This window comes from Drosophila rhopaloa, unplaced genomic scaffold (genome assembly GCF_018152115.1).
Source record: "Drosophila rhopaloa isolate 14029-0021.01 unplaced genomic scaffold, ASM1815211v1 contig_115, whole genome shotgun sequence".
Lineage (NCBI taxonomy): Eukaryota > Metazoa > Arthropoda > Insecta > Diptera > Drosophilidae > Drosophila > Drosophila rhopaloa.
The window spans coordinates 7,257,839-7,275,522 of NW_025334990.1; the positions used below are offsets into that span (position 1 = coordinate 7,257,839).

A 17,684-nucleotide genomic window follows, 5' to 3' on the forward strand; every position below is an offset into this window, starting at 1 on the left:
AACCAAAATAATATTTTTTCTAAATAATGACCAAAAATAATTCGTATAATAATTGAAATCTGTGTCAGAGTATTTATTAGGCATAAACTATTTTTTTTCAAAGTAAATAAATATTATTAAAAATAATTTTTTATGAAACAGTATTTTTTTTTATTATCACTTTGCCCGTCAGAAAATACAAAAATTCAACTTACTTTCAGAATGTCATTTTAATTTCAAAATATCTGGATAACTTAATTCATATTTAACAAAAGATAGTAATGTAATTAAACAAAAAATGATTCGGGGTTCAAGAATACCTCTTCGTCGCTTGGCACACCCAAATTTATGGAGTTTAAGGATCAGCAAGGATTTTTCGAGGGATGGTAAGGAGATCGAGGAGCAAAATGCTTTAAAACGATTGGGAACCAGTCCTCGGAATATTCGCGATCACCCCATAGGATGTACACCGAAAAGTTTGAATACGTCGGCCTTCATTTCCCCGGATTTCATTCCTCCATCTACCTACCGCATTGTGGAAAACGAGGAGCAACTGGGGCCAAAGGCTGGCAAAAAGGAGACCTACAAGAATCCGGAGTACTACAGCTATTATCGTTACTCGTACTACGATCTTAAAACAATTGTGGACACCATTAAAAAGAAACAATCATCCAAAAACTAAGAATAAGCAACATAGATTACAAATGGTTATATTATTCTTTTTTACAAAACTTTCACAAAACAAAATTTTGAGAATTATATAAATCATGGGAAAATCAAAAATCTTGTTGGAAAATTCTGAAGCACACTTGTTTTATTTTAAGTTTATTATGGATTTTATAAAACAAATTATTGCAAAATTAGTTCTTTCAAAGAAAAAAGGTTTTGAAACAATGAATTACGTAATATAATAATTAAAAGATAATAATTTACAACAGTAATTAGTTCTGGAAAAGGCTCGTAATAAATTTTCAAGAAGTAATATTATTATTATAAATAACAGAAGAGGACCAAAAAATAAAGAAATATTAATGGTTTTGAATGGCGACATTTTGCTCAGTGTGAGAGCTCCTTCGCTCAATGACATTCCGCCTTATGACAGTAATCGTATTAGTTGGCTGGTCGTTAGTTAGGCGGGCTATCTGCCCCAAATGCGATTTCCGCACAATGAGCTCCTCTTCGTGTCCGTCGTGCAGTTCGGCTCGTTTCCGGATTACGTGCGGCATTTTTCGTACAGGTGACATAATGATCCGGACTCGCCAGCGCCTCGCAGCCGTAATTAGAGGGGAGCGCGGGGGGGCGTCGACTTATGGGCGTTGGACAAAAGATGTGAGATCCTGGATGCTGCGTTGCCAACAGGGGACTTTGTAATTTAGCAAATCGGTTTAGCAAGTCATTGGGAATAAGCAAGTGGAGTGGCGTGGGGAAATGGAGCTCTCGCGACAACATGCCCTATTAAATTTACAGCCATTAGCCTCTTACTTACACTTGTAGGTGTCGCAGCCACGTGTCACTAAGATTCGCGGATCCTGGTACACCAAACACATAAAGACATAAACTTTAAGAAGCATCACCTAAAAATTGAGGCTAGCCCATTATAATTTAAAAAGGCCTAAAAAAGAGCTTTAACAATAAATTCTTTAGTTAATATTTTGAATAAGTTTATGATTTTCCCAAATTTATAGATATTTTTAGTTTTTGGGTATAGTTCTCCCAAACTAGTAATACCAAATGCCTCTACTTAGTTGTCACATGTGAAAAGGTGAAAACTAAATCTTTATAATCGGCATAGTTAAGAATATATCCCCCAGGTATTAAGCTAAATCTATATTAAGCATTAATTGCTTTCAAACTCTTATTTCTGCTAGAATATAAAATATTTATAATATCGTTGCATCTTATTAAACCTTGAGGTTGAGTATTATTAATTATTTTTTTCTGACTTTTAAATACCGAACAATAATGATCAAAAGTAATATAATTGGGAGCTCTTTTGCACTATTTTTAATATAAAAAGTGATATGATTATTTCTCTGAGTGGGACTTTTAATTGAATCCCATTGTCGGATGGTGGAGTGTGTTTGTGTGGGACATTCGAGCGAACCATGCCCATTCCCATTCCCATTCACACATCCTCGTTGGCAATTTATCAATTTTAATCGCATGCAAATTTTATGCAGGCCCGCCATAAGACCCAAGTGACATTTGCTTTCGTTAAAGCTGGGCAAACATTTCCCAAGAAAAGAAAAGGGAGGGGAATGTGAGGGTTTGGCTGTTCAGTTTTGTTAACAACTTTGGGCCATTCGCAAGGCTGCTCTAACGGCTTCTGCTAATCACATGGCACTCTTTATGATTGCGACCTTCCCCTCCAACTTAACCATCTTGCGTAACATTTGCATTTTGGCAACATAATTTTTGCTGTATTGTTGTGGGTAAGCCTGAAACATGACCAAATCAAAACATTTGCATAATTAATGAATGGGGAATGTTTGTAGTGCCGGGATGGAGGTTAATAGTTGGAAGAAATTATCAGAAAGTTTAGGCTATATACCATATAAATAAATTACTTGCAGTTACTGCGAAATTATAGTTTTTTTTTTCTGGTACAAATATTGGTATGTTAAAGCTTTTTAAACTTTAAAAAATTACATTTAATTATAGTCTTAATATACTCTGTTTTAAGTACCAGTGTTAAGTATTAATTTATTAATGCTTAAAAACTGTATTAATAAAATGTATTATTTATAAATGTTTTATTCAAGATGTTAATTTATATTTTAAGCTATACCCTAATCACAGTCAGTGTAATTTTATTGGTAGAGGATCAATTTTCTTAAAATTAATTTTTTTAAAAGCACAAATCTTTTGTTTATTTGTAGGTAGGCTAATAAAATCTATTTTAGTTCCCTAGTAGTTAAGGTATTAATATTATAGTTCTTTTAATTAAATCCCTGTTTTCCAGCAGTAATCCGTTCAAAACCTTTTCCGTCAAGTAGTTGCGATTCTGACGCGACATTTTTTCCGCATGTCTGAAAATGCTTGGCCTGAAAATGTATGACTAACGCTAATTTCCGTCTTGTGATTGATACTAGCCCCCGGGCCAATGACGCACGTCATCCATCATGGGAGACAATGGCATCCAGGGGGGAAATAGGTGAAAGGAAACGCTGGGAAATGCGCTTATCATGTAACGGTTAACGGTGAATTGACTGGAAAAGTTCAAAGGTTTCGCCAGTGATTTGATGGATGCGATGGCAAGTGGCCCAAGTGCAAGTTAAAGCCAACGGATCGGGTGCTATATACACACCTACCAACCACCAGCTTTATTTACCAATTTACACTGGCGAACAAAGTTGGCGGGGCACGTAGTGCGATGGCAGCTGGTTTGCTTAGCCGGAAAAGTTGGCCAAACAAACACAAGCCAACACGTAAAAACTAAATTGCAAATAAATTTTAATTGTTTTGAGCAATTAAAAATTAAATTTAAAAAATAGTGCAAGGAGGGAGCCAAGCGCCCGAAAATATATATGCCGCACCCAAATTTCCGTGCTTATTCAATTTGGGAAAATGTTTGGCAACTACGTGAGTGTGCGAGTACTTGTGCGACTCAGTGTCCAATGGCTGCTGCCGTTGCTCCTGCTAAACAAATTAAATTAGACAACTTTTATTCATTCGTTTGACATTTTTATTTGTTTTCAAACTCATTTTGCGAGAGCAAAGGCTGTGGGCTGGACTTTTGCACGATGGGGCTGGACAGTTGAACAATTAACAACAAATACAATTTGCAGAGTTTAGTTAAAAATTTTACCAACTGCTCCCGTTTAATTGTTCTATTTTCCCCGGCGACCCGTCTCGATTGTGTGAATTTAATTAAATGCCATTTGCATAAATTCGTCATCCTCGTTTCGAATGTCAAAGGAATACTGAATTATATACAATTTATGGCACTTTCTTTGTTTGCCAAGTGTAAAAACAAAAGAGAAAAGGTGGGAAAAGCGAGATAACAACGCTTATCGATTGTTGATTGCAATCAAGGCACTCGGAAGTGCTAAAAAATTGATAATGTAAAGAAAAACGAATACAAAAGCTATAGAAATTGAGGTTGACTCAAAACAATTATCATTTACAACTGTTATTAATGAAAATGAAAACAAAGTAACTCTTAATAAGAATAAAGTTGTTTTTAAAATTTTATTGCTATAAAGTTACTGAACAAAAACCATTAAATTTTTAGCTTTATATTTGCACCTATTTTTATATAAATTATTTTTAAAAGTTAACTAAGTTATCTATTATAATTAATTTGTTTTTAATGACCTATCCAAATTGTAATATATCAACTCTATTAAAGATATATTATTTTTTATTAGTTAATGAAGTTATTAACATGTCAATGACAAGTGTCTGTAAACTGATTGATAAGACACAATTGTTCTCCAACGATCGATCGATTTTATTGCCTTTGAACCATTATCAGTTTGTCTCTCTCAGTGGCAACAGCGTGTCTCCCCCATAAATATAAAGAAATATATTCTCCGAAAATACACAATCTTATCGGCAATGCCACTGAAGTTCCACCGATTGTGGCTGCCGTTGCTCCTGTTCGTTTGTCATCTGCTGGCTGATGGTGTGTATATTTATACCCGTTACTCGTAGAGTAAAAGGGTATATTGTATTCGTGCAAAAGTATGTAACAGCTAGAAGGAAGCGTTTCCGACCCTATAAAGTATATATATTCTTGATCAGGGTCACTAGCCGAGTCGATATAGCCATGTCCGTCTGTCCGTCTGTCCGTCTGTCCGTCTGTCCGTCTGTCTGTCCGTCTGTCTGTCTGTCTGTCCGTATGAACGCTGAGATCTCGGAAACTATAAAAGCTAGAAGATTGGCATTTTGCATGCAGATTCTAGGAGTTCCTACGCAGCGCAAGTTTATTTCAAATTGGTGCCACGCCCCCTTTAACGCCCACAATCACTTATATACGATTTTAAAAATTTAAATATTTCGGAAAAGTAAAAATGCAGTTTTATTGTGTTTATCAATACCTATCGAAATGTAGAAGAAATTTTTCAAATCGGACCATTCGTTAAAAAGTTATGCGTGATCAAAGTTTCTATCTCCATCTCCCTCGCACTCCCTTTACCTGAGTAACGGGTATCTGATAGTCGGGGCACCCGACTATAGCGTTCTCTCTTGTTTTTTAATTTTTTAATTCGGATACCATGATTTAAATTCTTCTGTGACTACAGTTCCGCAGTGCTTTCACTTTACTTGGGTTGGTGCCTACGAGAATCACTCGAATATAATCGCGGAAACCTGTAACTCCAGAGTCGGCGACTTCAATGACATACCCTGCGAAGAACCATTGGTGGTGACACGTATGTTATTCAATTTTACTATTGAACAAAAGCCAAACTTATGAAATTTATACAAAATGAAAAACTAATTTTTTAAAATTTTATCCATTTCCAGACCGGTTTTGTAATATCAAATTAAGAAATAAATCTTAGAACAAGATTACTATGCTTGCAATACAAAACCTTTTTCACATATCTCACAACACTTAGATATAGTACTAAATTATTTTATCTTTATTTGTATAATTTTAAATACAAAATGTAAACTTTAAAAATCCCCTTATAGCCGACGACACAGTGCCGGATGTGAAGGCTTTGTGGCAAAATGCCACGGAAGACCGCGAGAACTTTCTGTGCCAAATGTCGCCCGGTCGCTCGTGCGTGAAGTACTCCTACATATTCAAAGGCGGAAGTGAGTGTACCGCCTCTAATAAAGTGAAGCCCTATCTGTATAATAAACATAATATTTCAGTACAAAACATCACGTACATGTGCGCCAATGTGAACAACAGCAACGGGTGCTATCGACAGACCCATGCCACGGGAATGGTGGTGGAGGCCTGTGTCTGCACCTCCCAAGTGGGCCTGATACCCTGTAATGGCGGCTCGAACTCCCAAATCAGTGGTGCAACGGGCTTGGCTCTTTGTTTGCTCGGACTTTATCAATGGCTAAATAAATAGCGAATACTTTGAACGGCAAATACTTTTCCCTTTGTGTAAATGTGACATTTCCGGGCTTTTGATTTTGACAAGTTTTTGCACAATTTATGTGCACTCTTTGTAGGCCATACATTTTCGGTTCGGTTTTTTAATGGCATTTTTTTACACCGCACGATGTGGCCAAATAAACTGCCATAATTTATTTGCCCGGCCATTAATCAATTGCAAGTTGATGATGACAATGAGGTTGACTGTCCGCTGGGCAATTTGCATTTCAGTATAGGAGTTTTGTTAAATAAATAAACGAACTTCTGTACATAAATCAAGAAAAAAAAGGTTTTTTTACAAAAATGTATTCTGCTGGCACTAAATTTTGTTTTTGTTTTTTTTTGGGTTGTTGAAGCTCACCTAATTTGAAAATATGAAGTGCATTAAGCTTGCATTCATAATCCCCTTAAAAGATAAGGTTTGGCAAATCCTATCAAGTTGTTTAACATTAAATTTTCCCCTTAATAATTACTTTAAATAAATAACAAACAGCCAGACAGGGGGGATGGGGGGAGGGAGTCGGTAAACAATGCAGGCGATAAACGGAAAACCAGAAACACAACTGCTGATGGGACACACTGCGTATGAGAAATGCAGCGAACAACCAGTGGGCAAATGGGAAATGCGAAATGGGAAATGGGAAATGGGCGGAGGCTATAGAGCGGGCGGAAGGCTGTTCCGATTGGGAATGCCCAGTGGCACAACCAGGCTCAAATAAACTAATTTTAATGCCTTCCATTGTGGCCAGAGCACGCAGTGCGGCTCAATTGGGATGCGAATGGCATCGCCAGATTGGCAATGTGGAACGGGGTAGGTCAGCAGAGCTGGTTTCATCTCTCGATATGCACAAGATATTCGTATATTTATTTTTTCAGCCCCTCTACAGCGTTGTCAAAATTATTAGAAATTTGTGCGAGCGTTTCCATTTCAAAAAAATAAATTCCAAAATAATATAAGATAGATAAAATCGAAAAGGCCATTCCATTTTTATTTTTTAATAAATTTAATTAGAATATTCGATTATATAGAAATTTTTTTATACAAATTTGAGTTAAATTATTAATTAAGTAATTAAGTGGCTTGGGGCTTTAAAATTTTTAAGTTTCCAATTTATTTAATTGTTCTTAAATAACTGATAAAACATTATTTTTTTTTATTACTTATTTATTATTTGATATAATAAAAGCAATATATATTTTATCCATCTTATCCAATACTATTATTTTGGGCACCATTGTACATTGGCAATGCCAAATATAAATGTAAAAAAATGCGAAAATTTCAACATCCATTTGTAAATTATGCCTTTATGCGTGTGTATATTAACACTTGAATGGCAGAAAAATATATTTTATTTATTTTTTTCCCAATTATGTTTGACAATTTTCATTGAAATGCATTGCTTGAAAAATCAGTTTCAGAAGCAGATTTCACTCTTCCAAAGAGAAAGTACAAAAGCATTTGTAAAATCCTTTAATATAAATTTCAGGAGATTAAAAAAATAATATAATTCAGGAGAAAAAGATTTTGGGAATGCTATAATATCACAATTTTCACAATAAACCAAAATGATAAAAATGCAATTGAGCCATGGAGAAATATATATAGATTGGGCAAAAAATTGGCTGTATAGATATTCGCTGGAGTGTTAACCCCCTCTTGCACTTTAATTTGGCAGTTTTATTTATAACTAAAGGCCAATATAAAGCAACATTTCAAGGTACGCGACATTTTTGTAAATGGAAAATCTGAAACAAATAAAATTGATTAAGAGAAGCAGAAAAGAATAATAATAAATAATTGGAATCGGTTTTTATTATATTATATTTATTTCCCATAACTATTATATTTGCTATATTAACTAAAATCAGATTAGCGTTAAAATTAATTAATACATATTCTGATAATTTTATACCATTTATATTATATATGTACATAATTTTTGCTTACTATTATAATTTACCTATTTAATAAATATTATAAAATACAGTTTAAATCATTTGATTATTAACATAAAGCGTTCGAAAATAATTTGTAACATATTAAAACCACTTAAATTGCTTAAGTTTCTAAAGAAAATGTTTATTAATTAAATTCAAATTCATCGAAAACACTTTCAGCTAAGAAACGCACTGTATTATCTATAGCAAATATATTCGATTTATGCATGTATGCATTAGGCGAATCAACCGATTGCCAGCCATCCAAGGCTTATCTTCCAGTGGGCTGAAGAGGGGCAGTGTTAAAAATAAATAAATAAACATAATTTGTGCTGTTGCCGTTTATTGGGTGGCAGCAGGACTCCTAATATTATGGTAATGATTGGGTAATGATTGGGAAATTGATTAGTTTGTGATATGATTTGTCTGCTGTCTAGTCTTTTGAATAATGGTTAAAAGACTTAAGATTATTTAAAACCAAGCAATATCAGGCTCTTTTTAAAGGTCTGGACCTTTAAAATAACGATTGAAATAAATTAATCTTAGTTTAATTTGTGTTCGCAAGAAGTCAAAGCGAATCATTAAAAATAAATATTAATTAAAGAAAACCCATGAATAATATTTGCTCTCCTTAGCTTAAACATTTTTTCAAGAGCAACTTTGATTTAAGAATATTTTGTATAACAAGCAATTGGTATCAATCTTGTTTAATACCTTCGCAGCTGAATTTTGAAAAATGTTCTATTCGATTTTAGGTTTGAATCCTAGAATTTGGTATATTTTTTCTGTGCACACTCATTCATATTCACCACACACGCTCAATTATTCAATGGCAATTTTTTGCAGTTGCAATTGCAATTTGCAAATGAACCGGATTCGGGCCGCTGCCGCTGCGCTGTGTATTTATTGTGAGTATTTTGAGGGACAAAAACAACTGAGCAAGAACGAGCCAAGGAAACCGCAAAAACCGCAACGAATTTAGCACGATGCTTGACCAGAAAAAGCGGTGGATTCTGCGAGGGGGACGGATGGGCTAGATCGACTGCAAATGAATTCAACGCCGGACGGGCAAGTCAAGCGTGACAGGTCGGGGGTCGCGAAAATAAAGGGGGGTGGATGGGGTTTCGAAAACGGTGGCACAGTGGCCAAAAGAATGCGATAAAAGCGAAGGCGCATACAAATATCAAGTATACGCAGCGCGGCACATGACATTTCTTTGGTTATTTATACTATGTGGCATCGAATCGAAATGCAAATGAAATCCACCGCAGAGCAGGTCCTGCCGTTAATTGGCAATTTATAGCAGATACCATACCGCTGCCACGCCCCCCGCCTCCGGTCTAAGTCCCCATTTTCACGTGCTCGCTCAAGTGAAAATTATCATTTCCAGCGAAACTAAATCTCCACCGCCCCGCCAAAAAGGCAATGCTAGAAAAATGTACAGACACCCGCAGAAAAAAAAAGGTAAAAGGAACGGAAGCGAAGTGAAGAACTGAGGGAATGAAAAGCCGCACAAAGCCGGGAAAAGTTTAGACGGGGACAAACCGTCCGAGCCGACCGCAAAAGGCAACAGCCATCCCAACCTCTACCCCTTAAATCGAGCGGAGCGATATCCAAAGAAAAGAATATATATACGAGAAACGGGTTAGTTCATTAAACAGAAGCAACGATGCCCTAATGTTTAGAATTAGTTTCTTGATGTAAAAACATTTCTACATACAAACAATACCTTATTACCCTTTAACTTGTGTGTCTCAATATATTGATTTTGATCATTGACATGAAATACTTACACATCACATATTAATTTTAAATGAACCTACCTTAATAATTATTTATATTTATAAAATAAAAGAAAATGAATTGAAAAAAATTATACAAATATAGGCATTTTGTTTTGTTACTCGCAATTGTATAAACTTTATTTTAACAATTAAATATGTAAAAATCAAGAAATAGAAGTAAGTTTAGTAACAATTGAAAAAGGAATAACAGTCAGTTTTAGACATTCATAAAAGGAATTCAATTGTAATTCTTTTTGAAAAAAAAGGGTCTTATCTTAAAATGAAAACTGTTCCTTTTGACTAACATTTAAATTAATAAAACCTAAGGACTCTTTCTAAAAAGGGTACAAACATGAACCCAACCAGCAATTTATCGCATTTTGCTGTGGTCGGCATTAGTTACGCTGAATTTTATCACAATTGCAATTCTTTCTAGTCGAGGACACCCCCGAAACACCAGCCGCCAAAAAGGATTTCATTTTCATTTATTTTTTGCGTTCCTTTTGGTGTTGGGCTGCAGCCAAACCAGGCCGATGGGATTTGGTATGGAAGACCAAACCCACCGCTGCCTTGGCAACTGTCCGAATCTCAAAATGCCCAACGCTAATTTCCACGTTCTGCCTTTAAATAATCATAATTTGGGCTTTTGTGGCTGGTGTTGCGGCGACTGATGCTGTAAATGATTAACGCTGCTGGCGGATTTGCGAGGGTTAATGGTCGGTAGAGACTCTTTAAAGTGCCCTCGGTCGACTTGCATATTTTCAAGCCTGATTGCTCATTAGCAAATTCATTTGGCTGCACTCCAACCCAAAGGGGAAGTCCCAGAGTTATCAGTTGGAAGGCATTAAGTCGCGAGGGCAAATGTTTATCACTCAACGAGAAGTCGAATGGGGAAGTTCTCTATGCTATGGAGAAGGGTCGTTATTACTTTATGTTAATAAAATGTAAGCTGAAGATTAAGGTTGTAATTTATGATTTAATATTTAACATTTCCACTTTAAAATTTAAAGTTTAAAGTTTGTAAATGGAGAATATTTGTGAGGTTTCATATTTTTGAACTTTATACGCTTAAGTAAAAAATAATATAATGGCACATAAATTATTTTACTCCTGAGTTTATTATTTTTTATTCAGAAAAGAAAACTATTCAAAGTCTTAGTTCTGTTCGACATACAAAAAACAAATGAATACTTTACTCTTAAATAACATTTTATCGTACATTCTTCAAATCAAACCTTGTAAAACCAAACACCTTCTTATGGCAAAAAAAAAGGTATTCTATGAGGGCTTAAGTTGTATTTCTTTAATATGAGTCTATGGTGATAGTATTTCTTACCCCAAAAATAAATCCACTGAAGCACCAAACACACCATACCCCTTACAGAGTATTGCCAAAATTGGAAAATGCAAAAATTCTTCAAAATTATCATTTTGCAGAGCCTAATGACTTGTGCAAAATGTCGCCGTATTAAGATACTCGCACTCCCTGGCATTCCAACTGGCGAGGGTCCTTCAAGGAGCATCCTCGCTTATCAGCCCCTCCTCTGAAATCGGGGATGGGACCAAAAATGCTGGCTTAATTATCAAAAATTCGAGCCAGAGAACTATGCAAAGGGAACCCAAAGAATGAGGCGGTGTGGAGGAGGGAGTGAGCCGGATAGTTGATGAGCTGAGGGATGAGCATTAACCCAGTTAACCCATTAAAGCCGTGTCATAAATTCAAAGCCACAACAGGCCGGCAGCAACAACAAGAGGCGGCTTTTGCTTTGTGGCCTTTTGTGGACCAGGCTTGGCACCGTTTTTCGACTCATTAAAGCCAACTTCACGCAATTAGGCTAATAAGCCGCCCTCCCAACTGTGTTGCTGTGTTGCAACAACAAGAAAAGGGCCAACAGCAAGATTGGTAAGAGAATAAAAAGGGGAAGAAGGGAGGGGTAGGGATGAAATTACCCAAGCAGTCAAGTTTGTATAAAACACTTTCCCTGCTCCCATTTCACACTCTCGCTCAATTAACTGAAGCTAGTGACAGTTGATGTGTGAGGGGTCAAGGCTTAAACATATTGCGGAAATAGTGCAAGTAAGCCACTTTGAAATTACATAATCCGAAGACTCAATGGAAACTAATTACTTTTTCATGCAAAACTTGCATTAGATTTTATGTTAGCTTAAGACTCCTGGGATGAACCTATTCATATAAGAAAAACTTTGTTAAATAAATATAATAATATCAAGTAAATGGTTGGGATTCTTTATTTATTATTAAACTATCCTGGTGCCAAAAGATTTTTATTTTATAAATATAATATTTTTTTTAAATCCGAACAGGATAAAATATTAATGATTACTTTTATAAAAAATAATTCAAAATACTAATACCAATTACAATAATTACTTTATAAAATAAAATTTAAGGAGTTTTTTTTTAATGATTAAAGACCTATCATTCAAAAAAAATTACCAAGGAAGTAGATTGAAATTAGTCATGAAATAAATGTTTGTATTCTTGGTATAATTCTTCGAAAACAATGAAACTCCTTAGGCTGTATTTATTTTTCGAAAATTGTTTAATACTTTGTTTTTAGTGAAGATCAATATAAACCTCGAGCTGGAAAGAAATAAAAATCGAAATCATTTTTTTAACCATTTAATTCTGCGCAGTTGGTAGTTGCCTCCTTAGCAGCCATTCATTGTCATTTGAACAGTAAAAATTCAATAGTTGAGTTGTCCGCTGCACACGGAACACTAAACAATAAATTTGGACAAGCCATGGACATGGGGACAGGATAAGAGTAAGAACAAACACCGAAACGGACACAAAACAGAAGAAAAATGAAACGAAAAATGTGGAATCTAGCGACTTAGGTGCGGACGATCCAGATCCGGAGATCACTTGCTATCCGGACAGGCCATCTGGTATAGGAACTGTACGAGGGTGCGGGTGGGTCTGCCGGTCATCCGATCCTTGAGCAGATAGGGCAGCGGATTGTGGCGCGTCAGCATGCCCACATTCCGGATATCTATATGCGCCCAATCTGCACAGGGCACCAGTTCGTGCAGCACGGCGGCGGCAATGCAACTGGAGGCGGGGCCAATCCCCCGGTTGCTGATGTCGAAGGTGAGATTCGGGGTCACCAGCTGCTTGAAGTAGCGCCACAATGGCAAGCGCCAAATCCGATCTCCCGTGAGCCCGCCTGCCTTTTCGAACTGCTTGGCTATGAAATTGGAGTTGGTAAACATTCCGGCCGCAGATTCTCCAAGGCCAGCACACACGCCGTAACCCACGGTGGCCAGATCCACCACCAGACGCGGCTTATAGGTGGTCTGGGCAAAGAGCAGGGGATCAGCCATCACAACCGTTCCGGCCTTGCTCACATCCACGATACCCAGGGTCTTGCCATTCAGCAGGGTGACCACATCGCCCGGCTTAACTGCCATTCCGGAGGGCATGTTCTCGCAGAGCGGCAGTACGGCCGAGATGTTCACGGGCAGGGACAGAGCAGCTGCAGCCCGAATGGCGGCCACACAAACCGCTGCTCCGGCCATGCAGCCGCGGTACATGTGCAGACAATTCTTGGGCCGCAGGCACAATCCCCCACTGTTGTAGGTCAATCCCTTGCCTAAGAGCAATATGGGTCTGTCCTCTGGCGCTGTGCCGCAGTAGCTGACCTCCAGGACCACCGGCGGCTCACAGCTTCCCTTGGCCACCATCAAAAACGAGTTGAGGTTATTCGTCTCTATCCAATCCATGGAGCGCACCTCCACGGAAACGCCGCAAGGACATAGGGCATCCACCGCTGACTGGGCGAAAATGGTGGGAGTCATCTGATTAGCCGGCGCATCAGTTAATCTTCGGGCCAGGTTCTGCGATTCAGCCTTGAACAGACCTCTCGTCCAGGCATCCACATCCGGTGAGTCATAGAGATCCAGTTTGGGTACCAGAGTGCGATCCTGCTTGCGCTTGTTGCTGTTATAGCGCCAAATGGCCAGGGCACTGCCCTCCGCCGCCTGCTCCGGATACTCCATCGAGTCCACGAAGACCTCCGTGCAGCCCTGGAGCTGCAGGGCACGAGCTCCCACGCCGGCGGCCACGCGGGCATTCTCCATGCCCTCGTCGATGTTCTCCAGGTCATTGAAGCCGGCGCCCTCTTGACCCAGACCCACCACCGCCACAGCCCGGAATTCGGCATCCACGTTCATGAATACCTTGCCCTTGCCCAGCTCCCCTTTGATGCCCGTTTCGCGCAGCAGCTCCGATACCTTGCCCTGCGTTCGGTCGTCGAACTTCTCGCCGCTGGACGTCATCTTGGCCTCCTTTCCATCGCCCTCCTTCGAATACACGCCCACCACCACGCCCTTGATCACCGTCTTGCTGTCGCACTTATCCGCTATACTTGCCAATCCCCTCAGGACTTGGAAATGCTGCCTATGGCTCAACAGTGGTTCCCCGAACATATTGTACGTCTTCCAAGTGCCCTGGATCCCTCTGTACAAGCTGCGATTGCGGGTAAAAGCGTTGATCATGCGTGTGGAGGCCATCTTCGGTTTACACGGTCTCTGGTTTCCGGTTTAGTCCGCCCTTGCGCACGACAGATTAGCTTTTTAGTTGAGTGAGTATAGGAGAAGAGAAATAGATCAAATTTTTAACCACGTTGTTCCTAATAATTTTGGAAAGAAACTACAGTGTGTTCCGCCTTTAGATTGAAGGATAGACTAAGTAAAGACAATACCCAAAAGAGAAGACATTGTTTGGATCGCTCACTCCGTTTGACAGTTTTCCAACCAAAAGCATAATAAACATTCCTCTTAAAAATATACAGAGTAGATTTTTATAGTTCAATTATAGAAAATAGATCTCGTAACAGTTGTAAAACTTTCGACATACATATATTTACCCCAAAAAGAAGTGATATAAACATTTACTCCTCATCAGAGTCGCCTTGATTGGATGGCTTGAGGCTTCCAAAGACCTTGGCCGGAATCGCCTTTTGTTCGAAGCGCAGTTTCTTCATAACAAGACCTTCGTCGTCGGTTTTTGTGACTGCCTCGGTGGCCCCGTTCTCGTTCGCAGCCTCGTTCTCCTGCTCGTCGTCCTCCTCCTCATCTTCATCGCTGTCGCCAATGTCAATCTCGTCGGGATTGACAACCGTATCCTTCTTATCCTTGGCACCACCCTGGGTTTCACCGCGCACAAACATAATATTGGAAGCCGCCTTTTCGGTGGGCTTCTGTTTGGCCTCGGCGGCCGCCTGGCGAGCCTTCTCCTCCAGCAGACGCATAGCATCCGGTCCAGCTCCTGCTCCGGCATCCGCAGCCGATCCATTGTTCGTATTGAGGAACTGGGCGGCCATCATGTTCACTTGCGTGTTGTAAGTGGCCTGCACGGAGCGCTTGATGCGCAGCATTTCACGCATTGTGTCCTCGTTGCCGTGGCGTACCTCAAACTCCTTCCATGTCTGCCAAAAGTCTGCGGTAATGCGTGGGTCACAAACCTATAAGATAAGAATCCAAATTAGCATAAGAGGTTTCAGTATTATTTCTTAACCTACCTGTGAGCAATGGGCGTAGATTGCCCTTGCTCGATCCACCTCTCCCAATTTCGTTTCCAATTCCGCGAACTTGACGCACATGTGGCGCATATTCTGCTCGGGCAGGGATTCGATGGCCTTCTCGTAGATCTCCCGAGTACGTGGCAAGCCATAGATCTCAGCGGCCTTCTTCACGAATATATTGTACATGTCGAACATCTCCTCTTCCTTCACAGCAGACGTGGCGCGATCGTAAACAGACATGGCATGCCGCGCCAGACCGTGTTCCTCCTCCAACTTTGCGTACAGTAGATAAAAGTACTTTGCATGCTCTGGTGGACACTGATCCAAACACTGCTCGAAGAGATCCCTCGCTCGCTCCAGCTTGGTGCCCCCATATCGCTCCAAAAACTTGGTCAGGTAGGAATTCCAGATGTCGTACACATTGGGCCACTTAAATAGGGATATGCCCTTCTCATAGGCGCGATAGGCCTCCTCAAAGTAGTTGTGCTCTTCCAGGAACATCCCGTAGTTGATAATAATCTGCGGTGTGCAGATCTTTAGGTCGATAATCCGCTCGTAGACTGCCTTACAGGTCTTAAAGGTGCCGAATGACTCCTCCAGATCAGCGTACATGGACCACACTTTCAGGGAGCGATGGAGGCGTGCCTGCACTGTCTCCGTATCATCGTGATAGGCAATTTTGCGCTTTGGCATGGCCGTGGCCCGTTGCATCAACTTTAGAGCTGCCTCAAACTGCTGCTGGCGTAGCTCCATCTCCGCCCATTCGCACCACACCGCCGCCAGATCCTCTACTTTGACATATTCCACCTCAGTGCCGCGTTCGAAAACCACGCGTGCGTCCTCCACTTGTCCGTTGGCTTCGTAGAACTTGGCGAACTCCACCCAGAGGGTGTGCAACTTCCCAACAGCCTGCTTCGGTTGCACGGTTTGTACGGCCTCCGTATAAGTACTGATAATCTCAGCGGGCTTATCCTCGTAGAGCGTCACTCGTTTGTGCCACTCGTGCACGTTGTGCGGATTCTGACGCAGAAGGACGCTGTTCAGCAGCAGCAAACGGCGCTCCATTAGGTATTCAAAGCGCGAGAGGCGCAGCTCCACGTCGATGTCGTCCTCCTCGGTTGCCGTATCATCCCCAGCCACCTGCTCCATGCGCTTGTTCAGCGAGAGTTCCTCGAACTGGGCATACTCATCGAAGACCTGAGTGAAGTCTCTCACGGTGGTCACCGTTTGGATGGCCTCCTCGTAAATGTCCCTAGCCCGATCAAATAAGCCGGAGCGCACGTAGTAATCCGCCAGGGAGTTCCACAGGTGGCCCAGCTGATCCGTATAGCGACGCAGTCCACCTCGAATAATGGCGTCTACATTCAGAGAGTGCACCTTGTGTGGATTCTTCGAGATGAGGTCGCACAGTTCGTTCCACAGCTGATGATTGGACTTGCCGTGCTTGGAAACGAAGTGCTCGTTATCCACAATGTGCGCTAATTGCTGTGCAGCTTCGTCCAGGCGCTCCGCCTCCTGCAGATAATCCACATACTCCTCGGTGTCCTCGGGGAAGAGTTTCAAATATCGTCGGTACACGCGCAAGGCTGTTTCCGGCATTTCAAAGCGACGCACAAACTGCAGATAAAGTGGCCAAATCCTGCCGTGCTGTGTGATGGGAAGAGCCCTCAGAGCGCGGTCGAAAACGTGTCGGGTGCGGGTCACCTTGCATTGGGCGGTCATAAAAGCTCCATAGTCCATCCAGATGCGTGGCATTTTGTGCATAAAAACGAGGGCTCTTTCGAACGCACTGTTGACTTCCTCGTACATGGGATCCGTGGGTATCTTGCCGCGCACCTGCTTCCTGCGGGTTCTTAGGTAGTTGTGCCAGATCTTATAGCTACCCGGGAGCTCCTTTAAAGCACGCTCATAGACCAGATTCACACCATTATCTGGAGCCTTGGCCTTGTGGTCTATGTAGCGCAGCCAATGTTTTACGGAGTAGGCGTTCCGCAGGATTTCCTCCTCGTACGGAACATCCTCCTCTTCCTGCGAATACAAATATGATAACAGAGCTGTGTCTTAATGTGTAGTTTATTGTACTCACGAAATTGATCTCTATATTTAGCGCTTGACTTGTTTTTGTCACCATTTTTCGCGATTTTCACAGCAAGAAAAGCGGCAAACAATTTTTTCTCTCGTGCGCGTCCCACGACAACAGCTGTTCGGATAGGGCTGCCAGAAATGTTCAAAAGTAGTGCAATTAAAATACCAGAAAAATACCTTATTTATTTAGGTTGTGCTAGATGTAAGTAAAATAAGCTTACAAAAGATTATAAAAACTGTATTAATACCTTGGTCATATACATAATTTTAACATTTTTATGTTAT

The 17,684-nt window shown here is 40.2% G+C and overlaps 4 protein-coding genes across 4 annotated transcripts; 2 read left to right on the plus strand and 2 right to left on the minus strand.

The window, feature by feature from the left end:
• Positions 1-208: 208 nt before the first annotated feature.
• Positions 209-782, plus strand: LOC108052674. Its single transcript, XM_017135118.1, has one exon. It carries the CDS (start codon positions 278-280, stop codon positions 659-661), a length of 384 nt encoding a protein of 127 aa, XP_016990607.1. The 5' UTR covers positions 209-277; the 3' UTR covers positions 662-782.
• A 3,693-nt stretch (positions 783-4,475) lies between these two features.
• On the plus strand, positions 4,476-6,027 carry LOC108052673. The gene is made up of 4 exons (XM_017135117.2): positions 4,476-4,606; positions 5,226-5,354; positions 5,620-5,745; positions 5,806-6,027. The coding sequence occupies exons 1-4, from the start codon at positions 4,540-4,542 to the stop codon at positions 6,012-6,014; spliced, it is 531 nt and encodes a 176-aa protein (XP_016990606.1). The 5' UTR covers positions 4,476-4,539; the 3' UTR covers positions 6,015-6,027.
• Positions 6,028-12,393: 6,366 nt separating this feature from the next.
• On the minus strand, positions 12,394-14,494 carry LOC108043017 (cytosol aminopeptidase). Its single transcript, XM_017121545.2, has one exon. It carries the CDS (start codon positions 14,299-14,301, stop codon positions 12,652-12,654), a length of 1,650 nt encoding a protein of 549 aa, XP_016977034.1. The 5' UTR covers positions 14,302-14,494; the 3' UTR covers positions 12,394-12,651.
• Positions 14,495-14,568: 74 nt separating this feature from the next.
• LOC108043016 (pre-mRNA-splicing factor syf1 homolog) lies at positions 14,569-17,520 on the minus strand. Its single transcript, XM_017121544.2, has 3 exons — positions 17,401-17,520; positions 15,312-17,342; positions 14,569-15,254 (listed from the first exon to the last, which is right to left on the minus strand). Exons 1-3 carry the CDS (start codon positions 17,443-17,445, stop codon positions 14,682-14,684), a joined length of 2,649 nt encoding a protein of 882 aa, XP_016977033.1. The 5' UTR covers positions 17,446-17,520; the 3' UTR covers positions 14,569-14,681.
• Between the last annotated feature and the right edge of the window lie 164 nt (positions 17,521-17,684).